A 24547-nucleotide genomic window follows, 5' to 3' on the forward strand; every position below is an offset into this window, starting at 1 on the left:
TAATACTGCATTAAGCTCTACCTTTTGAGCTGATTGTTTGGGCACTAAAAATGTAAAAGTTTGATCAGGTGTAACTATTGCTGCTGTACCATTATTTGACCCATCAGTGAATATATTTGGAGCATTCATGATAGGTGTTTTTCTTGTCATTTTTGGAAAAATTACAGGATGCGATGACCAAAAAGACAATAAAGGATTAGATGGTAAGTGGTTATCAAATGAAACATTAGATTTGCACATGATTATTGCCCAAGTATTTAACTCATTAGCTAATTCATCAATTTGATTCATAGTATATGGAGTAATAATTTTATTGGGAGAAATTCCAAACACTCCCTTTGCTGCTTTTATTCCTTTGAGTATTAATTGTCCTACAGCCTCAGGATACCTAGTAAGAATAGTGTTAGGAGAATAAGATAAATGTATCCATAATAATGGACCTTCTTGCCAAAATACTCCTGTAGGAATATTTTTTGCTGGTAGTACAATAAATAATAAAGGCAAACTTATATCAATTCTATCCAAATGCATATTTTCCATATATGTTTCAATGATTTTTAATGCCTTTCTTGCTTAAGGCGTTAACATTCGGGGTGAATTTGGATCTGATGGACCTTTTAGGATATCAAATAAAGGTCCCAACTCTCCTGTTGGTATACCTAGATAAGGCCTTATCCAATTTATGTCTCCTAATAACTTTTGAAAGTCGTTAAGTGATTTGAGTTGATCTACTAGTATTTGAATTTTTGGTGGACGGACCATGGTTGAAGATAATAGAACTCCTAAATAATTAATTGGAAAATTTAATTGTACTTTATCTATTGCTATCTCTAGATTATAATTTTTTAATAGGATTGTAAGTGTGGCATAACATTCTAGCAATGTGTTTTTATCTTTGTGTGCTAATAATACATCATCCATATAGTGAAATATTTGTAGTTCAGGATTTTGATTTCTAAGTGGCTGGATTACTTTGTTAACATAAATTTGACACATAGTTGGGCTGTTAGCCATCCCTTGAGGGGATATCCACTCATATCTCTGATCAGGACCTTCATGATTCAGTGCAGGGATAGTAAATGCAAAACATGGACTATCCTCAGGATGAATTGGAATTGAAAAAAAAACAATCTTTAATATCTGTAACTAAAACATACCAAGTTTTTGGCAAAGCAGACAATTGAGGAATCCCCGATTGAGCAGGTCCCATAGTAACCATCTCATTATTAATGGCTCTTAAATCTTGCAATAATCTCCATTTACCAGATTTCTTTTTGATGACAAAAATGGGAGTATTATGGGGAGATACAGAAGGTTGTATATGTCCTTCCGCTAATTGTTGTTTGACCAGGTCATGGGCTGCTTGTATCTTTTCTTTAGTCAGGGACCACTGAGGAACCCATAGTGGTCTTTCTGATTTCCAAGTAATTTTGATTGTCTCAGTGGCCCTTTCTGAAAATCCAGCCCATGTCTGTCTGTTCCTTGATCTATTTGTATTGGTGCTGCTATACCTTGTTCTTGTTTTTTTAATCTTTTTCCTTTCCTAAAACCTTGTCTAGTCATAATAGTGGGTGCATTTTGGTTGATGTTATTTGTTAATGTCAAACCTAATTGATCTTGGACATCTCGTCCCCATAAATTTACGGGAAGATGATCCAATACATATGGTTGTATAGTTCCTTCACATCCTTCAGGATCCTTCCAATCTAATACCATTGCACTTCTATGGGGATTAGTCGCCACTCCTAGGCCTCGAAGCGTTTGAGTGGCTTGTTGTAATGGCCAATGTTTTGGCCATTCTTGACGAGAGATGATGCTAAGGTCTGCACCTGTATCCGGTAGCCCATTAAATTCATGTCCTTGAATATTTAGTTTTAGCATGGGGCGAGAATCTAAATTTAAAGAAAGCATAGCCCAATCTGCTGGTGTCATGTTCAAGTTGTTGATGGATTCGACCAAGCTTACAGTGAAGGGTGCTTGAGGACCATAGGTTGTTACAGCCTCTTTTAGCTGCTTCAATGTTTTGAAATTTAAAGCATGGTGAATTCGCTGCCCTCCTGCCTCAAATACAGGGCATGTTAATATTTGAGATCCTGTCTCAGGATCCCAACTATCAACTGCCGGGGTTGGGAGCCTCCCAGCATATGGAGGTGGCGTTGTTGGTTGGACACCTCTGGTGATAGAAAGGTGTTAGTAGCAGTCTCCTGTAGAGGTGGCGCTGTTGGTTGGACCCTTACACCCTCTGGTGATAGAAAGGTGTTAGTAGCAGTCTCCTGTTGTAACTTTTCCCCTGATGGCTTTTTCTGCTCTAAACTTTCTTCCTCTGTCTGACTAGTTCGAGAGACCTTCTCTTTTACTTGAATGTTTTCCTCTGTCTGATTAACTTGAGAGACCTTCTCTTTTACTTGAATGTTTTCCTCTGTCTGACTAACTTGAGAGACCTTCTCTTTTACTTGAATCAATATGTCTTCTCCTTCCTCTAACATTGTCTGAACTGAAGGCTTTGGACTAAGCAAACCAGATACCAACGCCCACAATGTCAATGTGCCAACTGGCAGAGTTCCTGGGCTTTTCTTTTCTACTCTTTTTAAATCTTCACCATGATGGTTCCATTGTGATATATTTAATAACTCCTCCTTAAAAAGCCATGGGCTACATTTTTGTATTGTATCAATGTATGCCCTGACTACCCTTGATTTTACTGGGATGCCTCCTTCCTCTAACAATTTACTTAACACTCTTTCGGTTTGTTTTTTTACTAATTTCTGATCCCATATTTCTACTATAATACAACCCAACAAGATAACACCAAACAAAACCGAGACAGAATGAAATAAAAATGGAACAACAAAAAATCATTATAGCCTTTCTATCCTCCTGAAATGTCCATCCGTCCTTTCTCCCTATCTGTTCCTCAGACGCAAATAGTTTTTCCTCAGATGTGAGTGGTTTTTCTTCCGTCTCACTCATCTCCTGGGACTGAAATGTCCATCCGTCCTTTCTCCCTATCTGTTCCTCAGACACAAATAGTTTGTTTTTCCTCAGATGTGAGCGGTTTTTCTTCCGTCTCACCCATCTCCAGGGACAGGCAACTTAAAAGTGAAGCAAAACAAAAGAAGAATCTTAAAATGGCTACCCATCCTCTCGCCCTGCCCTCAGGGGCGAGCAGTTCACTTACCCTCAGTCATTCCCCATGCAGCCCACCAAATGCCACAGTCTGGCTGGGCACAATCAGGAGCCACTTGTCAAAAGAAACTAACTTTATTTTTAGAACCACACACGCCAAACAAAACAGCTCCTCAGGAAAAACCCTCAGAGCCTAACTGCCACCACCGGCTTTCCACAAGCCTCTCCCCCAAAACCACAAGCCTCTTCACCTCCCACAATCCTCCTGCTCTTGAGGCCGATTGGCTGGGTTGCGTGGGCGGAGCCAAAGAAGTCCCCCAATGAGCAGCTCCGTGGTCTGAAAGGGCAGGGAAACAGCCCAATGAGCATCACCACAGAGGAGCCAATCAGCTAGATGTTGCTAGGGCCGCTGTCAGCCAATCATCAGCTGGCAGTCTGAAAGTTTGCTGGGGCCACTTTGGCTGTGGCTCTCAACACTTCAGTATACTCAGAATGAAGGAAATGAGGGATGGATTATTTAAGACTGTAATCATTCATTCTGACTTTTTTGAAAATGAAGAAGGGGTCTGGGTCTGGGGTCAGGAGGAAAGATTCTGGAGATGACTTTCAAGAGTGGGTTCTTTTGGGCTGGGATTGTGGCTCAGTGGTAGAGCACTTGCCTGGCAGGTATAAAGCACTGGGTTGATTGTTAGCACCACATAAAAATAAAAGTATTATGTCCATCTATAACTAAAAAAATTTTTCTTAAAGTGGGTTCTTCTACTTCAAGTAGAATATAACTGGAAGAAAATTTGTCTTCTGAATCTCTCATTTGCTGCCTTTATCATGTAGGGATGAATAAGGAGAATTTGAAGATGAAAATTGTTCGATAGGCTCTGCTTCTCTCTGATGTTGTTCATTTCAGAACAGCTTCCAGGGAATATGGAGCATGTGGGGGCCTAGCTAGTGTGAGGGAGATTGGATGGACCCATAAAGTATCAAGGAAAGCAGGAGAAGCACCAGGGTTTATTGGTCACATGCTCCATCTCAGGCTCCACTCATGGTATAACATTTAGTTTTTAGGAAGTTTGATCCCTGTTTTACAAATTAAGGCAGATGAAATTCAGAGGAATGATGAAGAAGCAGTTTAGCAAAGGTTTCCCAACACCAGGATGGAGGAGTTGGAACTAGAGGATATTTTTATCCCCCAAACTTTTGTCCTTTCTATCATGCCCTCTGTCCTATAGCCATCATTGAGTTTATACCAGGTTTATAGGCAAGGCTAGTCCTAGAACTACTCTAACCACATGCAGCAGGTGAGAGTGACTGGGGCACCTTTTCTTTCCTTGTGCCCTATTTTTGTTAGTGTTTTGCATAACCAGCTTAAAGTAACCTGTAGAAGACTCCTTAATTTATTATTTTATATTTTAACTGATACATGAAAACATTAAACCATACATATTAATGGGGCACCATGTGATGTTTCAGTGCATGTATACATTGTGTAAATCAGGGTAAACACATCTATCTCCTCAAACATCCTTTTTTTAACTTTTTAGTTGTAGTTGGATACCATACCTGTATTTTTTAATACCTTTATTTTGTTTATTTATTTTTATGTGGGTGCTGAGTATTGAACTCAGGGCTTCAAACGTGCTAAGCCAGCACTCTACTGCTGAGCCACAACCTCAGCCTTTATGGTGAAACTTTCAAAATCCTTTCTTTTGGGGGCTGGGGTTATAGCTTAGTGGTAGAGTGCTTGTCTAGCATGCGTGAGGCACAGGGTTTGATTCTCAGCACCACATAAAAATAAATAAAATGAAGGTATCATGTTCATTAAAAAAATAAATAAAATTTCTTTTAACTTTTTGAAATGTAGAATTTATCATTATCTGTAGTCACCCTGCTTTGCAATAGCACACCAGAATGTCTAACTGTAACTTACAATCCATTGATCAACTTTTTCATTCCTCCCTCTATGTGACTCTCCTCAGCCTCTGATAACCATCATTTTACTCTCAACTTCTATGAGATTAATTTTTTTAGACTCCACATATGAATGAGATCATATAGTATTTGTCTTTCTGTGCCTGACTTAATTCATTAACCTCTTTGTTTTTTTTGTTTTTTTTTGGTTCTTTTTAGTTATATATGACAGTAGAATGCATTTTGATATATTATGCATACATGGAGTATAATTTCCCATTCTGTGATTGTACATGATGTGGAATTACACTGGTCATGTATTCATATATGAACATAGGGAAGTAATGCTTGATTCATTCTACTGTCAGCCTCTTTGTTTATTATCAACACTGTGTCTTCCCATTTTTTTTGACATGCCATTGCAGACTCCTGTGCCCATGGGAACATCATGAGCTGGTTTCTCTGACACACGTGAGCCCTTTGTTTCAGAGTCCCACATTTAGAATCACAGAGCCTCCTGAGTCTGTGGCTACTTTCCAGAGTGATAGTGCTATGGTTTCTGAAGAAACAAATTTAAAGAAAATCTTAGGAAACAGTTGGCACACAGTAGGTGAACATTCATAGAATGAATGGATTTGTTGTCTCCTGTAATCCCCTATGTAAACAGCAATAGATTTACATGTTCTACTACTTTTGTACTTGGCAGTTTTCCCACAGTGTTTATTTGAAAACAAGTTCACATTATATCCCAGGTCACTTTTATATTGCTGCTGGTAACACTAGGAACTTACTTATTTTAAGAAAAAAAAACTGTTTTCAAGGTTACTTCATGGAATAAATGCTCTTTTTCTCTTCTAATTAAGTTATTTTCTTAAACTAACTATTTCAGAGGATAAAATTTTAACTAGAGACTGCAGGATTATTTAACCTTTCCTTTCTGACTAGTAATAACTGTGTTACCATGAAAACACTTTATTTCTTCATTTATTAAGTTGTAAAATCATGGAACATTTTTATCTCTTAATAGGGAGAGATAATGCATGTGAGAAAACTTCATACATGTTTCTACGAAAGGAACTTCCTGTTCGACTGGCTAACACTATGAGAGAAGTTAATCTTCTGCCAGATAACTTACTGAACCGCCCTTCAGTGGGATTGGTTCAGAGTTGGTAAGTAAATAATGTGGCTTGAAATGAATCTTCCCACAATGCTATGAACATTTGGCTTTGGAACCATTCTCCATAAAAGTGCACATACTGCCCATGTGGGAATGAGTCATTCAGGGTAGCTGGGTTTTCCATGTCCTTAAAAGATGGGTTCTTTTTGAACTGTTCAATTTAAAGTAGCTTTAAAAAATATTTCTAAGGCATAATAGATACTTTCTTGACTTTTCAAATCTAATTGTTCTGCTTATAGATGTGATTGCTCATTGAAAAAAAGGAAAGTAGAGAACAATATAAAGGAGTAGCAAGGTAGTAGCCTGTGAGAATGGACCTGCCTTCCTTCAGATAGGAAGATGTTTCCCACATTTATCAAGTTTAAGCTTTGCTGCTTTTATTTTCCTTTTAACTAAGTTCCTTTAAGGCAGTGCTTCTTGGAGAATATGTGAAGTTATTTAAAGGGGAACCTCAGATTGGAAAAATATCAGCTCCACGTTGTGCTTCATTTGCCCAATGAAAAGTATGAAAAATCTTAACAGACTATAACTTCAAGTTAAATCAGATATAGCACATGCCTGTAATCCCAGCAACATCAAAGGCTGACACAGGAGAATCAAAATTTTGTGGCCAGCCTTAAAATTTAGCAAGGCCCCAAGCAACTTAGTGAGACCCTGTCTTAAAAAGATATGAAGGGCTTGGGATGTGGCCAATAGTAAAGAGCCTCTGGGTTCAATCCCTAGTACCCCCCCCCCAACAAGAGAATTAAATCAGATATAGCTCTGATGCATAAAACAGATGTTATTAATTGAGGAAGTTGAATTTGTGATGAAACTCCCTACTAGGTAAGCAGAGTGAGATAAGTGAATGGTATAATGTAAGAGCAGGTGATAAGTGAATGGTAGAATAATGGAAGGTGGTGTGTTTTTAGAAAGGAGTTTGCATATATTTGATAAACATTCACAGTTCTACTCTGTGTTGTAAAAGCAAGGTAGAAGTCCCTGGAGAAAGGTGGAGGAGTTTGGAGTTTGTGAGGCCAAATGGCTTAAGTGCTCTTGGGGCAGACACAGTGTGGTGGTAACACAGAGGAGGGGCAAAAACTGCTCACTGTGGTCTTTAACTGACCTTGATGGGGGTGGAGTTGACCAGTAAGGTGACTGGGATAGCATCTTAAGAGAAGGGAATGCTGTGGACAAATACAAGGAAAATGGAACCAGTAATTAGTTTGCATTTAGAGGGTTCATGGAGGCCAGGCTACTGAAAGAGAATGCACATTCAGCAGTCATTTCTCAATAGTAATAATAATAATAATGTAATAAATTCTTAGGGCTAAGAATGAGTCACCTGAGAAGCACTATATTGGATGGTATTAGAGTTATAGTGTCATTCCCTTTCCCCAAAAAGCAACAGCTCCTGACTAGTTTGCATGAGGCTTCTTTATTGCCTCAAGATAATTATTAGAGCTCTTCCAGCATTCTAGGTAAGCAAGGTCAAGTTCCCAGATCTGGTTGGTGATGATGGTCAAGCATTTTCTATTACTTTTGTGGTAGTTACTTCAGTGGCTTCCAAGTGAATTGCTGGCTCTGTAGTGTATTCCAGTACTAATAAGTAATTCTTTGATTCTTCAGACACCAGATGGGTGTTCAACAATTCAATTCAATTCTGGTATTAAGTACCTGAAGTTTTCACAGACCCCACAACTTAAAAGCTCAGTCCCTCAAGACTGACACCTACTTCAGACACCAGTTGCAACTCCCTGGGCCACCTTTGCTTTTTACAGGCTGACTGTAAATTGAGTTTCCACAGCTCTCTTTTTAGGTTTGATAATTTGCTAGAATGGCTCACAGAACTGAGAAAGGTACTTTGCTTACTGTTTACAGGTCTATTGTAAAAAGCACAACCCAGGAATAGCCAAATGGAAGAAATATGTAGGGCTAAGTGGGAGTGTGTATGGCTTCCGAGCTCTCTCTGGGTTCAACATCCTCCCAACACAACAACCTAGGGGCTTTCAGAATCTTTCCCTTCAAGAGTTTTTATAGAGCTTAATCTCCTGGCTGTTCCCACCCCTAGAGGTGAAGGTGAATTTTTTGGTAACCAGCCCTATCCTGAGGCTAGCTAGGCACCTTACTCTCAGTCAATCTCATTAGCATAAACTCAGGTGTGTTTAAAAGGGGCTTTTGATGAACAAGATACTCCTATCATTCAGGAAATTCTAAGGATTTTAGAAGTGTACTAGGAACTGGGAACAAATACACGATGTATTTTTGTGTTATACACCGGCACACCACACCAGCAGAGTATAGAACTCAAACAAATTAGTGCATCAACTCCTTTTTTTTTTTTTTTTGGTCTCTCCACCGTTCTTTTTCCATATCTCTTTCAAACACATACATGCCATTTTGTCCTTTTTGTTCCTTTAACATTATATTTTGAAATAATTTCCTACCTAAGAGTTGCAAGACTATTAGAAAGAATTCCCATATGCCTTCGCTCGGATTCATTGATTATTAACATTTGGACACATTTGTTCTACCATTGTGATTCATATTCATACTCTGTCTCCATATGTGTGTGTGCATGTGCATATGTATGGTACACACATATGTGTATGTGAAAGAAATATAAAAGTTCTCAGAATCAAAATAGTCACTTGTAACAACCTTAACAAAAATAAATAAGGCTAGTAGGTTATAAAGAAAGGGTTCTTATGTGTGAGTGCCTGATAGTAACTACCACAAAAGACTGCCAGAACCATAAGCTTATACAGAGTCCACCACAACCTTATACAAAAAAATACTTCTCTAAGGACATCTCCCTAGCAACTGTTTAACCTCATACTGATGCAAGTCTTGCTAACCATCATGGCCAAGGATTATTGTTTGAAAATCTGATGTAATCATCTTCATTTTTTTGTCTTTAAAAGCTTCCCCTTGCCCTTCAACTCCTTTGAATTCATCATAGCTTACTAAAATGTATTCCCATTGCCAGGCTCTGCTATTGCCATTGTAATGCTGTTCCCAAATAAGCATCATTATTCTTTGGATAGTCTCTCTCTGATTTTTTTGTATTCTTTTTTAACCAAACTTTATTATTTTATTTTTTCCACTTTTTTTAAATTGGTGCATTATAGTTGTGCATACTGATGGAATTTGTTGTTCTATGATTTTTTTAATGATTGCCATATTGTACACATACATTTTTTTCCTGAACCATTTGGATTAAGATAGATATCATGTCCCTTTGCTCCTAAATACTTTGGCATATATGTCCTGGGAATAACTCTCAGAAAACTAGAATATGGTCATCACATTCAGGAACTTTAAAATTGATACAGTAATAATTCCTAATATGTAGAACTTGTAATAGTGCACCTTTTTTTTAGCAGTCTCCCCTCCTGATTTAGGAATTCAGTTCAGGATCACATATTTGTGTGTTGTTGTCATTTGTTTTTAAAAACAAACTTTATTTATAACAAATTGTCCCCATGCTGAGCCACAGTGTGTTGTTCTTGCTATTTTGGTTTTTAGGCTGGGAATCTTAGCATAATCTTTGATTCCTCTCCATATATGACTTTACTCTTTAAAAGACTATCCCCTTTGGCTGGGGATGTGGCTCAAGTGGTGGCGCGCTCGCCTGGCATGCGTGCGGCCCGGGTTCGATCCTCAGCACCACATACCAACAAAGATGTTGTGTCCGCCGAGAACTAAAAAATAAATATTAAAATTTCTCTCTCTCTCTCTCTCTCTCTCTCTCTCTCTCTCTCTCTCTCTCTCTCCCCCTCTCTCCCTCTCTCCCTCTCTCCCTCTCTCCCTCTCTCCTCTCTCCTCTCTCTCTCTTTAAAAAAAAAAAAAGACTATCCCCTTTGGAAAAGACAGGAGGCCTGCCAAAATTCCCTTGCATGTGGCAGGACAAAGGACGTTCCTGGAGCTGACCAACTTTGACTTCTCAGGGTGTCTTGACCTAATGATTTTAATATCTCTTACCTGGCCTTATCTACTCAGAAACTTTTTAAAAATACACATGGAGATGACTGCCCTTTAGTATCAGATACATTATCACAAAGTTCGTGCGAGGCTGATGAATTAAATGTCATTCCTGCTTATATGCATATGTCATTTTTAGTCACTTAAATGTTCTAATCCTCTATAATAGGATTAGTGGTAATTAATTGTTAGAAATTATTAGAATGAAGGGATAATTATTTCAGGATATGTTAAGTACCAAAGCCATGATCATACACCTCTAATTGGAATATCTGAATCCCTACTAGATCCATCCAGTTTGGGACAGATATAACTGCCACACTGATGTGCCTCTCTGAATCCCATTTATCTGTGTGTTCCAGATCTTAATGTTGTACACATTTTTATTGTACTGGCCCTTACTGAAATATGCAGCCATTCTTAATGCAGAAGCAGTTTCTGAGGACCTAAGATATATTCCTCCATTACAGGTTGATGAAATGAATTTCACTTGGAGAAGGAATCTTTTTTTTTACTTCTAGTTTCTAAATTCTTGGTGTGTACTTGAGTGTCACTCAGGTGCTTCTTAAAATTTATATGCATGTTTTTAGTCAAGCTGTAAAATATCAGTTAGGATATACTTGTAATAGCAAAAAATGAAGCTGAACCTGGCTTGTGTAAAGATCCAACCAAAGGATAAGCTTTTGGACTTGGTTTGAATCAGAGATTCATGAGGCTATCAAGGCCCTGCTTTTGAAAATGTTAGCTTTGTTTTCAGGTTGGATTTCCTACTGCTGGCAGAATAGCTACACAGTTCCAGACTTAACATCCCCATAGCACATTATATAAAAGCAAAGCAAGTTGATTTCTTTCTTAGAGACCTCCAGCAAGGTTTCTCTCTCTTTTTATTTGCGTGAATTGAGGCAGTATGCTCATTCCTGAGCTAGTCCCTGTTTTGAGGGGAATGCACAGCATAGGCTTAGACCTAACTGTTGAACTAATTAATAATCAGTAGCAAAAGCAATAGGATTATCCAGAGAAAAACGTGTATAAGTTTTGGAGGCATCAGCTTTTCTTGAAGCACTTAAGCTGCATGTGGGGATGGAATGAAATCTGAATGAAATTTTGGAGTGCTTTTGGGAAGAGGGAAAGGAGGAATGGCCATCTGGTAGGCAACTAACAGCAACTCTTCTTCTTTTTTTAGGTACATGCAGAGTTTTCTTGAACTTTTAGAATATGAAAATAAGAGCCCTGAAGACCCACAAGTTTTAGATAAGTAAGTATGCTACCACTTAACTGAAAGAAAAAGTATCTAGGTAAAAAGATATTTTGGTAAATGGAACTCCTGCCATTAAGACCCAAGAAATACAATTTGCACTAGTTTTCTTAGTGGCTAATGGCTCAAGGTTGACTTTTTTGAAATTTTTGAGTTAAGAATTTAACATAGTGCACAAAGAATAATGACCCTTCAAATTAATGCTTCATGACCCAATTCTTAATACATTTAATCAAGGTGAACTGAGTATTAACTCTAAACATTGCAGTAAATGTTCCATCTAGTGGTAGTTTTAAGAATGCAGTGACCTTCATATATACATGAATCATCTATCCAGTCTTTTTAAAAAAATTCAATGGGATATTATATTTGAACCCACAAACTGTATTTTAGACAAGCAAAAAAAGAATGTACTTTTTTTCATATGGGTAATTGAACCTAGGGGCACAACACTGACCCACATCCCCAGACCTTTTTATATTTTATTTTGAGATAGGGTCTCAGTAAGTTGTTTAGGGCCTCTTCACCTGGCAAGAATGTGCTTTTTATATAACAACCTGAATTCTGTTGTTGTCATTACACACAAAGACTACTAAGTTCTCATGCTGATGGAAAGTATTTCACATTTTCATTTTTACTTAACCAAGAAACATTAACCCTAGATGTGAATGTGTTTTTCTCCAAGAGAAATTGCAATCTCCTTCACATTAATTTCTTCCTGTTTTATGTATATACAAGTGAATGCACATGGCAAGTCTGTTTTGCTGAGCAATTTCTAAGTATAAACCTAATTCACATAGTTGTGAGACAGGCATCTATCTCAGGTGTGTCATGAAAAGGACTATAGAAACACCACATTATATCAACAAACTTAGGAGGTATTTAACACAGACCTCTGAATTCCCAGATAAGGAAACTGAGGTCAGGGATATGAAATGACTTGCCCAAGATTGTGACAGTTCTTAGCAGAGTTGAACCTATTTTCCCTGTACACTCTTCTTTATAGTATACCATACTGCTAGAACTGCTGTTTGAGCCATAATTAGCTAGCTCAAGGTAATTGTAAATTAAGATATGAAAGAGAAGAATCTCTGATCAGTTATATTTTTATTTATTTTTTGGTACCAGGGATTGAGCCATGGGGGCTTGACCATTGAACCACATCTCCAGGCCTTTTTTATATTTTATTTAAAGACAAGGTCTTGCTTAGTTGCTTAGGGCCTCACTAAGTTGCCGAGGCTGACTTTGAACTTGCAATCTTCCTGCCTCAGCCTCCCTAGTTGCTGGGATTACAGGTATGTTCTACCATGTCTGTCCCTGACCGATTTTATTCTTCAGTAGGTGTTTTGTCTAATGGATCTGTGAAATGTGGATGCAGTGGTTTCCTTGATTTAATGTGTTGATTGATAATAAATGAGTAGAATGCTGGAGCTTCGTTTTCTCAAAAGTCATTAGCTGATGACTGTTTGGCTAATGTCCCAAAAATTAGGTCTGGCCTTTCCAGCTCCAAATTTGAGGATGTAGATTTGTGGAAGAACACAGAACTAAATTTCTGCTGTGTTTTTCTGGACTCCTGTCTTAGTTTCTGGAAGAGGTTAACAGTCAGATGTAATTTATGGACACAGGCCTGCTTTGTAAATGGCCACTGTGAATGTAGCCTTTTCTGTTCAGTGGGAGGTTATTTGAGATTGCCAGCAGGGAAATCATGTTAGTAAAGTCAAAGTAGCTTAGAGGACAAGCATGTTTATCATAATAATAGAGTTTAGAAGAACATGGAAGATTGAGAAAGTATTCTGAGAATTGAACCATTGTCATATGTCTCCTCCCTTCAGATACATTGAAATACTACTATAATTAATTAACTGTTTCACTTTAGGAAGTTTTAATTTAATTTATATATACATTGGAAAGAGTATTGTATAAGGACAAATTGTCCATTGTAAAATTTCTTATAAATATTTGTGTCCTAATTTAAGAATTTATTCATTCATCTTTACTGTCATTGTATGTATGTAAGATCTTTCATCATTGAAAAAAATAAGACTATTCAGACAAGTAAAAAAAAATGTTCCAAATTTCCACTAGGAGGAGACAACTACTGTTAACATTTTCCTTCTGTCCATGCTTTTTCCTAAGCATGCATATTTTTGTATGTATAAAATATTTTTTTACAAAAGTAAGTGTCTACATAACAGATATATACCATTATTAGTTTCATAATATGGTTGTGCATTGCATAATGACAGGGATACATTAAGAGAAATCTGGGGCTGGGGCTCAGCAGTAGTGCACTTGCTGGGCATGTGTGAGGCACTGGGTTCAGTTCTCAGCACCACATATAAATAATTTTTTTTTTAAAAAAAAAGGTCAAACAACAACTAAAAAATATTTTTTAAAAAAGAGAAATCCATCATTGGGATGATTTTATCTTTGTGCAAATATCATAGAGTCTACTTACACAAACTAAGATGATTATGACATTGCTAGGTGATATAATCTTATGGGACTACCACTGTGTGCAATTTGTCATTGTCTGAAACATTATTACGTGATACTTGACTATTCATATTCCTAGTCCTTCTATAGGTATGTCATGCAATTTGATCACCTGTTGTTGGATTTTAGACTGACTTGAAGATTTCTTGCAATCACAAACAGTACTCTAAGGAACAGTTTTTAAAAACAGCTCTTTACCTTGTCCAGTTATTTTCCTAGAATCGATCGTGGAAATAGAATTATTTTATTCGGGCGTTTGATGAGTATTGTTAAATTGCTCTTAGAAATTTGTCAGTTAAGCTCCCACATTCCACTGACACTTGTTATTCTTTGCCAGTCTGATAAGTAGAAAACAGTATTGCATTGTTTTAATTTACTTTGTTTTTTTTAAATATTTTTTCATTGTAGATGGACATTATTTATTTTTACATGTCTGAGGATTGAACTCAGTGCCTCACATGTGCTAGGCAAGTGTCCTACCACTGAACCACTGGCATTTGTGGTTACTCTTTGGTAAATTTTCCATTGATAATCGGCACTTTGCCTAGTTCTTTAATAGGACGTCATCTTTTCCTTTATCAAGGATAATAACTCTTGCAAATACATTCTTACAGGTTTCAGGTTGTTTTTATTTTATATATAATGTATGTTCCTATAGAATTATTGAAATTCTACATCATCATATCTTTGTTTCTTTATATCATTTGTTGCTACCTTTGGTATTAAGCTTAGAACAGCCTTTCTTATCCCATGCTTATATACTTGTTCACTTTATTTTCAATCACTTTTAAAGTTTTAAAAAAATATTTATTTTTTAGTTTTAGGTGGACACAATATTTTTATTTTGTTTTTTTTTATTTGGTGCTGAGAATTGAACCCAGTACCTCATGCATTCTAGGCGAGCGCACCACCTCTTGAGCCACATCCCCAGGCCACCCTTTTACATTTTTAATCCTTTTTTTGGTTGTTGGTTTAAGACTTGCAATTGGGATATGACTTAAATTGTTAGCCTGCTATGTGAATTGATTTGATTATTAATTTGTGTGTGCAGGTACTAGAGATTGAATTTAGGGGCACTCTACCACTGAGCTACATCTATTTTTATTTTTATTTTTTTATTGGTTGTTCACAACATTACAAAGCTCTTGACATATCATATTCCATACATTAGAATCAGGTGGGTTATGAACTCCCATTTTTACCCCAAATACAGATTGCAGAATCACATTGGTTACACATCACATTTTTACATACTGCCATATTAGTGACTGTTGTATTCTGCTACCTTTCCTATCCTCTACTATCCCCCCTCCCCTCCCCTCCCATCTTCTCTCTCTACCCCATCTACTGTAATTCATTTCCCTCCATGTTTGTTATCCCATTCCCCTCATAACCTCTTATATGTAATTTTGTATAACAATGAGGGTCTCCCTCCATTTCCATGCAATTTCCCTTTTTTTCTCCCTTTCCCTCCCACCTCATGTCTCTGTTTAATGTTAATCTTTTCTTCCTGCCTGTTCTGTTCTTAGTTGCTCTCATTATATCAAAGAAGACATTTGGTATTTGTTTTTTAGGGATTGGCTAGCTTCACTAAGCATAATCTGCTCTAGTGCCATCCATTTCCCTGCAAATTCCGTGATTTTGTCATTTTTTAGTGCTGCGTAATACTCCATGGTGTATAAATGCCACATTTTTTTAATCCATTCATCTATTGAAGGGCATCTGGGTTGATTCCACAGTCTAGCAATTGTGAATTGTGCTGCTATGAACATCGATGTGGCAGTATCCCTGTAGTGTGCTCTTTTAAGGTCTTCAGGAAATAGTCCGAGAAGGGCAATAGCTGGGTCAAATGGTGGTTCCATTCCCAGCTTTCCCAGGAATCTCCATACTGCTTTCCAAATTGGCTGCACCAATTTGCAGTCCCACCAGCAGTGTACAAGAGTACCCTTTTCCCCACATCCTCGCCAGCATTTGTTGTTGTTTGACTTCATAGTGGCTGCCAATCTTACTGGGGTGAGGTGGTATCTTAGGGTGGTTTTGATTTGCATTTCCTTGACTGCTAGAGATGGTGAGCATTTTTTCATGTACTTGTTGATTGATTGTATGTCCTCCTCTGTGAAGTGTTTGTTCATGTCCTTGGCCCATTTGTTGATTGGGTTATTTGTTTTCTTATTGTCTAATTTTTTTGAGTTCTTTGTATACTCTGGATATTAGGGCTCTATCTGAAGTGTGAGGAGTAAAAATTTGTTCCCAGGATGTAGGCTCCCTATTTACCTCTCTTATTGTTTCTCTTGCTGAGAAAAAAACTTTTCAGTTTAAGAAAGTCCCATTTGTTGATTCTTGTTATTAACTCTTGTGCTATGGGTGTCCTATTAAGGAATTTTGAGCCCGACCCCACAATATGTAGATCGGAGCCAACTTTTTCTTCTATCAGACGGAGAGTCTCTGATTTGATATCTAGCTCCTTGATCCACTTTGAGTTGACTTTTGTGCATGGCGAGAGGAGGGGATTCAGTTTCATTTTGTTGCATAAGGATTTCCAGTTTTCCCAACACCATTTGTTGAAGATGCTATCCTTTCTCCATTGCATGTTTTTAGCTCCTTTATCAAATATAAGATAGTTGTAGCTTTGTGGATTAGTCTCTGTGTCCTGTATTCTGTACCATTGGTCCACCCGCCTGTTCTGGTACCAGTACCATGCTGTTTTTATTACTATTGCTCTGTAATATAGTTTGAAATCTGGTATCGCTATACCACCTGATTCACACTTCCTGCTTAGAATTGTTTTTGCTATTCTGGGTCTTTTATTTTTCCATATGAATTTCATGATTGCTTTATCTATTTCTACAAGAAATGCCATTGGGATTTTGATTGGCATTGCATTGAACCTATAGAGAGCTTTTGGTAATATCGCCATTTTGATGCTGTTAGTTCTGCCTATCCATGAACAAGGTATATTTTTCCATCTTCTAAGATCCTCTTCTATTTCTCTCTTTAGGGTTCTGTAGTTTTCATTGTATAGGTCTTTCACCTCTTTTGTTAGGTTGATTCCCAAGTATTTTATTTTTTTTGAGGATATTGTGAATGGAGTGTTTTTCCTCATTTCCGTTTCAGAAGTTTTGTCGCTGATATACAGAAATGCCTTTGATTTATGTGTGTTGATTGTATATCCTGCCACTTTGCTGAATTCATTTATTAGTTCTAGTAGTTTTTTTGTAGACCCTTTTGGGTCTTCTAGGTATAGAATCATGTCATCTGCAAATAGTGATAATTTAAGTTCTTCTTTTCCTATTTTTATGCCTTTAATTTCTTTCATCTGTCTAATTGCTCTGGCCAGTGTTTCGAGAACTATATTGAATAGAAGTGGTGATAGGGGGCATCCCTGTCTTGTTCCAGATTTTTTAGGGAATGCCTTCAATTTTTCTCCTTTCAGAATGATGCTAGCCTGAAGCTTAGCATAGATTGCTTTTACAATGTCAAGGTAAGTTCCTGTTATCCCTAGTTTTTCTAATGTTTTGAACATAAAGGGATGCTGTACTTTGTCAAATGCTTTTTCTGCGTCTATCGAGATGATCATATGGTTCTTATCTTTAAGTCTATTGATGTGGTGAATAACATTTATTGATTTCTGTATATTGAACCATCCTTGCATCCCAGGGATGAATCCTACTTGATCATGGTGCACAATTTTTTTGATGTGCCTTTGTATCCGATTCGCCAGAATTTTATTGAGGATTTTTGCATCTAGGTTCATCAGAGATATTGGTCTGTAGTTTTCTTTCTTTGAGGTGTCTTTGTCTGGTTTCGGAATCAGGGTGATGTTGGCCTCATAGAATGAATTTGGCAGAGCTCCCTCTTTTTCTGTTTCCTGAAATAATTTGAAAAGTATTGGTATTAATTCTTCTTTAAAGGTTTTGTAAAACTCCGCTGTGTACCCATCTGGTCCTGGGCTTTTCTTGGTTGGTAGTCTTTTGATTGCTTCTTCTATTTCATCCATTGATATTGGTCTGTTTAAATTGTGTGTATCCTCCTGACTCAGTCTGGGCAAATCATATGACCTAAAAAATTTATCAATATCTTCATTATCTTCTATTTTATTGGAATATAGGTTTTCAAAATAATTTCTAATTGTCTTCTGTATTTCTGTAGCATCTGTTGTGATATTGCCTTTTTCATCTCGTATGTTAGTAATTTGAGTTCTCTCTCTTCTTCTCTTCATTAACATGGCTAAGGGTCTATCGATCTTGTTTATTTTTTCAAAGAACCAACTTTTTGTTTTGTTAATGTGTTCAATAGTTTCTTTTGTTTCAATGTCATTGATTTCTGCTCTGATTTTAATTAATTCTAGTCTTCTGCTACATTTGCTGTTGTTTTGCTCTTCCTTTTCTAGGGCTTTGAGATGAAGTGTGAGCTCATTTATTTGTTGGTTTTTCCTTTTTTTGAGGAATGACCTCCAGGCGATGAATTTCCCTCTTAAAACTGCTTTCATTGTGTCCCATAGATTCCGATATGTTGTGTCTGTATTTTCATTTATCTCTAAGAATTTTTTGATTTCCTCCTTTATGTCTTCTGTAACCCATTGATCATTCAGTAACGTATTGTTCATTTTCCATGTGATGTAGGATTTTTCCTTCCTTCTTTTATCATTGATTTCCAGTTTCATTCCATTATGATCAGATAAAATGCATGGTATTATCTCCACCCCTTTATATTTACTGAGGGTTGCCCTATGGCATAATATATGGTCTATTTTTGAGAAGGATCCATGTGCTGCTGAGAAAAAAGTATATCCACTTGATGAGGGTTGATATATTCTATATATGTCAGTTAAGTCTAGGTTATTGATTGTGATATTGAGTTCTGTAGTTTCTTTATTCAACTTTTGTTTGGAGGATCTGTCTAATGGTGAGAGAGGTGTGTTGAAGTCACCCATGATTATTGTGTTGTGGTCTATTTGATTCTTGAACTTGAGGAGAATTTGTTTTATGAATGTCGCAGCACCATTATTTGGTGCATAAATATTGATAATTGTTATGTCTTGTTGGTGAATGGTTCCTTTTAACAGTATATAATGTCCTTCCTTATCCCTTTTGATTAACTTAGTCTTGAAGTCGATTTTATTCGATATGAGAATGGCCACCCCTGCTTGCTTACGAGGACCGTGTGCATGGTATATTTTTTCCCATCCTTTCACCTTCAGCCTGTGTATGTCTTTTCCAATCAGATGTGTCTCCTGGAGGCAGCATATTGTTGTATTTGTTTTTTTAATCCATGATACCAGCCTATGTCGCTTTATTGGAGAGTTTAAGCCATTAACATTCAGAGTTACTATTGATATATGGTTTGTACTTCCATCCATGTTTGATTATTTATCCTTTTTTAAAAAAATTTAGTTTGTTTCTCCGTGATTATCTTTCCCCTCGCCCTCTGTCTTTACCGAGGCACTTCCCACTGATGGTTTTGGTTATTGTTTTTCATTTCTTCCTCGTGTAATGTTTTGCTCAAAATGCTTTGCAATGCTGGTTTTCTGGCTGCAGATTCGTTTAACTTTTGTTTATCATGAAAGATTTTTATTTCGTTGTCATACCTGAAGCTTAATTTTGCTGGATACAGAATTCTTGGTTGGCATCCATTGTCTTTCAGTGTTTGAAATACATTGTTCCAGGACCTTCTTGCTTTCAGTGTCTGTGATGAAAAATCCGTTGTTAACCTTATTGGTTTACCCCTGAATGTAATCTGTCTCCTTTCTCTTGTAGCTTTTAATATTTTCTCTTTGTTCTGTATATTGGATATCTTCATAACAATGTGTCTTGGCGTTGGTCTACTGTGATTTTGTGTGCTCGGTGTCCTGTATGCGTCTACAATTTGTATATCTGTTTCCTTTTGTATTCCTGGAAAGTTTTCTGTAATTATTTCATTCAGCAGGTTACTCATTCCCTTGGTATGAATCTCTGTGCCTTCCTTTATCCCGATGACTCGTAAGTTTGGTTTTTTAAAGTTATCCCAAATCTCTTGGATGTTTTTCTCGTGATTTTTTTACCAGCCTATCTGAGTTGGCTAGACTCTTTTCAAGATGATATATTTTGTCTTCATTATCTGACGTTCTGGCTTCTACGTGCTCCACTCTGTTAGTGATACTCTCGATTGAGTTTTTAATTTGGTTTATCGTTTCCTTCATTTCTAGAATTATTGTTTGATTTTTTTTATAATCTCTATCTCCTGATAAAGATGCTTAACTTCTTCTTTTATCTGTTTATGTAATTTATTTTCAATGTTATCTTTAAGGTTCCTTTCCATCTGTCTAAGGTGTTCCTTGAGTTCTTTATATGGCCATTTTTCTGATGACTCCATGTCCTCCTGAATATTTAGGCTGTCCTTCATTGTTTGTACTCCTTTTCTTCCTTGCTTTTTTATGCTCATGATACTTCTTGTTCTGTTTGACTGCTGAGTTACTGTTTACTCTTATAAATTTATTTGATGCTTGGGAGGAGAGGTATTAGAAGGGAAGGGAAGAAGTCACTAAAGAGAGTGAGTGTAGGCAGGTAGAATTCAAGAAAGGGGGAATAAGAAAATTGAAAAGAAATGAAAAGACAAAACAAAAAAGTGAAAAGAAAGAAAAAGCGAAAAAATAAAAATTTAAAACCAAAAGAAAAAAATTATAATGATAATAAACAAATGGAAATTAAAGTTTAAAAAATAATAGTAATAATAATAGAATAAAAAGAATTTAAAAAAATTGAAACCATTAATAAGGAAGTTGAAGAACAACAACAACATCAACAACAAAAAGTGAAAATAAAATTTAAAAAAATACCAATAATAATCATTAAAATAATAATAATAATAATAAATGCAGTCATAGAGCTCAATTAACTTCTCTTCCAGTAGGTGGAGCTATGCCCACTGGGCCAGGCTTCTCTTCTTGATGGGTGGGAACCAATCACTGTGCCTCAGCTCTTCTTCCCAGACTTTGCGGGTCTCCAATCCTGAGTGCCTAGGGCTTTCTCTTGTGGTTCCTCAAGCCAGGCCCCGCTCACCTGTGACGCTCACCACAATACTGGCTACACGCCGGGTCTGCTGCTCCTGGGAGCCGTGTTTCCATGGATGCCTGGGCACACCCTTTCTGTTTGCCTCCCTCAGACCCTAAGTTTGTAGGGCTTGGGGCTGAGGACCCCCAGCGAATTTGTTTGCCCTCAGGTAGCAACTCCCCTGGTAGCTGGTGCAAGGGACCTCTGTTGTCAGCAGAGGGATACCCTGGGTCTGACTATCGTGCTCAGTTGGCTTTTACCTCTGTGAGTTCAGGTGGGCCGACTAACTTCAGCGGGGTCATTAGTGCTGAGTCACTAGAAGCAGGCGAACCAGAACTAGAATGCAGCCCAATCCAGGCTCGGTGTGTTCTGAGAGGGGCAGACTGTTCGCCCGGGATCCCCTTCAGCTCAACAGTGCCTAGTGGTCCTGAGCGAACAGTATTTTGACAGTTTACTTCTCCCTATGCTCGCACAGCTGAAGGGATTAGAGACTTGATCTCTCCGCGTCCGCCGCCATGTTGGATCACTTAGATTTTAAATTGTCACTCATCTTATCAGCTGTTCCATTTTACTCGGCAGCTCACTCGCGCGGTGAAGAGTCTGCTCTATGGTGCTCCGCGGGAGGCGGCGGCGGCGGCGGCGGCGGTGGCCTTTGGGACCCCCAGGGAGGGGGTGCGGGCTGGGGGGAGGGGAGGCAGCGCCTCGGGGCCTGCGCGGGCCCGGTACTGGACACGCGGGAGAGCGGGCGGGGTGGGGGAAAGAAATTGAAATCTAGATTTAGGGACTGAGCGTGGGAGGAGAGACGGCGGGGGAGAAGCAAAGCGGAAAGGCGGAGAGGAGAAGGAGAAGGGGCTGAGGGAGCCGGGCAGCTCGGGGGCTGCAGCCTTACTGCTCGCGCTGAAGTTGTGATGGACTCACTCCACCTTGGCTGGAGTCGTGGCGGATTCACTCCACCTAGGCCCCTTTCTTGACACGGTGCTGAGTCTTTGTCGACAGATCTCCTTTAATGATCTTTACTTCATCTTTTAAGACGCGGCAACATACGCTGCGGGCGTGGCGGCGCGGAGCTCGGAGCGGCTTACTCACTTCCCGCCGCCATCTTTCCCATCTATTTTATTTTGAGACAGGGTCTTGCTAAGTAGCTGAGGATGGGTAATCCTCCTGCCTTAGCCTCTCAAGTTACTGGGATTACAGGCATGCACCATCATGCCCACTTTGATTATTAATTTGATTATTTTTCTACTGACTAGCAATGTCACTTTCCCAATATGCTAAATTTTTATGCACACATACTTACCCTTGGGCCTGATTTCAAACTTTTAATTTCATTCCATTGAAGGACTTATCTTTCTATACTAGTCACTATTTTTAATATATTTTTCCTATCCATGTTTATGATAATGTGCGAGAATACTTGAATACATTTTTCTTTTTTCTTTGAGATGGGGTTTCACTATGTTTCCCAGGCTAGTCTCAAACTCCTGGGCTCAAGCAGTTCTTCCATCTCAGCTTCCCAAGTACCACTGTGCCCAACAAATACATTTACTGTAATTGCTTTTTTAAAGTCTACATTTCCCCCTCCCTTTCCACGGGATTAGCAAGGATGGTGGAATGTGATAGACATCATTATCCAAAGTACATGTATGAAGACATGAATTGGTGTCAACATACTTTATATACAACCAGAGATATGAAAAATTGTGCTGTGTATGTGTAATAAGAATTGTAATGCATCCCGCTGTCATTTATTTTTTTTTAAAAATCAATAAAAAAATAAAACCTACATTTCATTATTGTATTTTACTACTGTAAGAAATTTATTTCCAAAGTTTACTTTTAAAAAGTTTGATTTTCTGCTGGGCACAGTGGTGCATGCTTGTAATCCCATTAGCTTGGGAGACTGAGGTAGGAAGATTGCGAGTTCAAAGCCAGCCTCAGCAACAGTGAGACACTAAGCAACTGAGTGAGACCCTGTCTCTAAATAAAACACAAAATAGGCTGGGGATGTGGCTCAGTGGCTCAGTGCCCCTGAGGTTACTTCCTGGTACTCACCCCCAAGGTTTGTCTTTCTGTCTTTACTCATGGAAGGTATTGCTTTGAAATTCCATTAAAAAAATCCTTGGAGATTATTTTGGGATTTTCCTCATATTTTCAGAATAAATATTGACATGTTCTGCAATTATTTATAAACATTTATAAATCTATAAAACATTTATAGAATCTGTACTTTTTGTATCTACTTACTCAAAAAGCCAAAGGACTTAGAATCAGCATAATACAGTGATGCATCCACATCAATGTTTATAGCAGCTCATTTTGCAATAGCTAAACCAACCTAGGTGCCCTTCAACAAACGAACAGATAAAGAAAATGTGGTATATATACACAATGTAATATTACTCAGCCATAAAAAGAACAAAATTATGGCATTTGCTGGTTAAATGGATGTAAATAGAGAATAGCATGCTAAGTAAAATAAGCCAATCTCAAAAAACCAAAGGCTGAATGTTTTCTCTGATATGTGGATGCTAATTTCACAATAAGGGGGTGGTTAGGGAAATGTAGAACTACTTTGGATTAGAAAAAGGGGAATTGAAGGGAAGGGAGGGGGAATGGGAAAAGGAAAGATAGTAGAATGAATCTGACATTTCTATCCTACGTTCATAAATGATTTTATGACCAGTGTAATTCTACGTCATGTACAACCAGAAGAATGAGAAATTATATGCCATATATATATAATATGTCAAAATACATTCTACTATGTTGTATAACTAATTAGAACAAATAAAAGGAATTTAAAAAGTCATTAGAGTCCTAATAAGGTAGTTGAGCATTTTTTTCCTTACCAGAACCTTCTACTTTTTGCATCTCTGAAAAGAACTTCTGTAGGAAATTTCAAGTTAACACTTGGTTAAAGTTTTTGTTTCTTGTGAGTATTTCCTTGATGAGAATAATGTCTACCTATAAAAATACCAGCAGATTAACCAGTCTGGGGATGGAGTTGAGAAGTGTGTGTATTAGCCCATGAGATGTAAAGACCAATTGTGTTTTCTTTCTTTCCCATACAGCTTTCTACAAGTTCTGATTAAAGTCAGAAATAGGCACAATGATGTGGTTCCTACAATGGCTCAAGGAGTGATTGAATATAAGGAGAAGTTTGGGTTTGACCCCTTCATTAGCAGTAACATCCAATATTTTCTGGATCGATTTTATACCAACCGCATATCTTTCCGCATGCTTATTAACCAGCACAGTAAGTTGAGTTTTGTTGATCCTTTTACAGAGGTAACCACAGTGATTTTTCCCAGTATTCTTCTTATTTCACTTTTAATTTACTGACCTACATTTTTGGCTATAAAAATTTCATTGCTAATTTAGTTTTTCCTAAGTAAATCCTATTGGTATTCTTGAATACTAATTGTTGATGTTCATCTTAGATAGGACCACTCCCTGCCACTTAAGTCTCTGCCATTATATTCCTGGTAGACAAAGGGACTAGCTTTAATGGCAGCTGTGCATTCATCTTTGAATAATTTTATGTGTCTCTGAGAGTATGTTATACTCTTTGTTCAAGTTGTTGTATGTTTTCCTTTT

At 37.7% G+C, this 24547-nt stretch overlaps 1 protein-coding gene across 1 annotated transcript in view; it reads left to right on the plus strand.

Moving 5' to 3' along the window:
- Positions 1–24547, plus strand: part of PDK3 (pyruvate dehydrogenase kinase 3) — a 99358-nt gene that overhangs the window by 44220 nt on the left and 30591 nt on the right. Inside the window, exons 2-4 of the mRNA XM_081276460.1 lie at positions 6059–6200; positions 11355–11426; positions 24022–24206. Coding sequence (XP_081132586.1) covers positions 6059–6200; positions 11355–11426; positions 24022–24206 — 399 coding nt within the window. The remainder of the gene's footprint in view (positions 1–6058; positions 6201–11354; positions 11427–24021; positions 24207–24547) is intronic.

The sequence above is a fragment of the Spermophilus citellus genome, assembly GCF_964194105.1.
Source record: "Spermophilus citellus genome assembly, chromosome: X".
NCBI classification, from domain to species: Eukaryota; Metazoa; Chordata; class Mammalia; order Rodentia; family Sciuridae; genus Spermophilus; species Spermophilus citellus.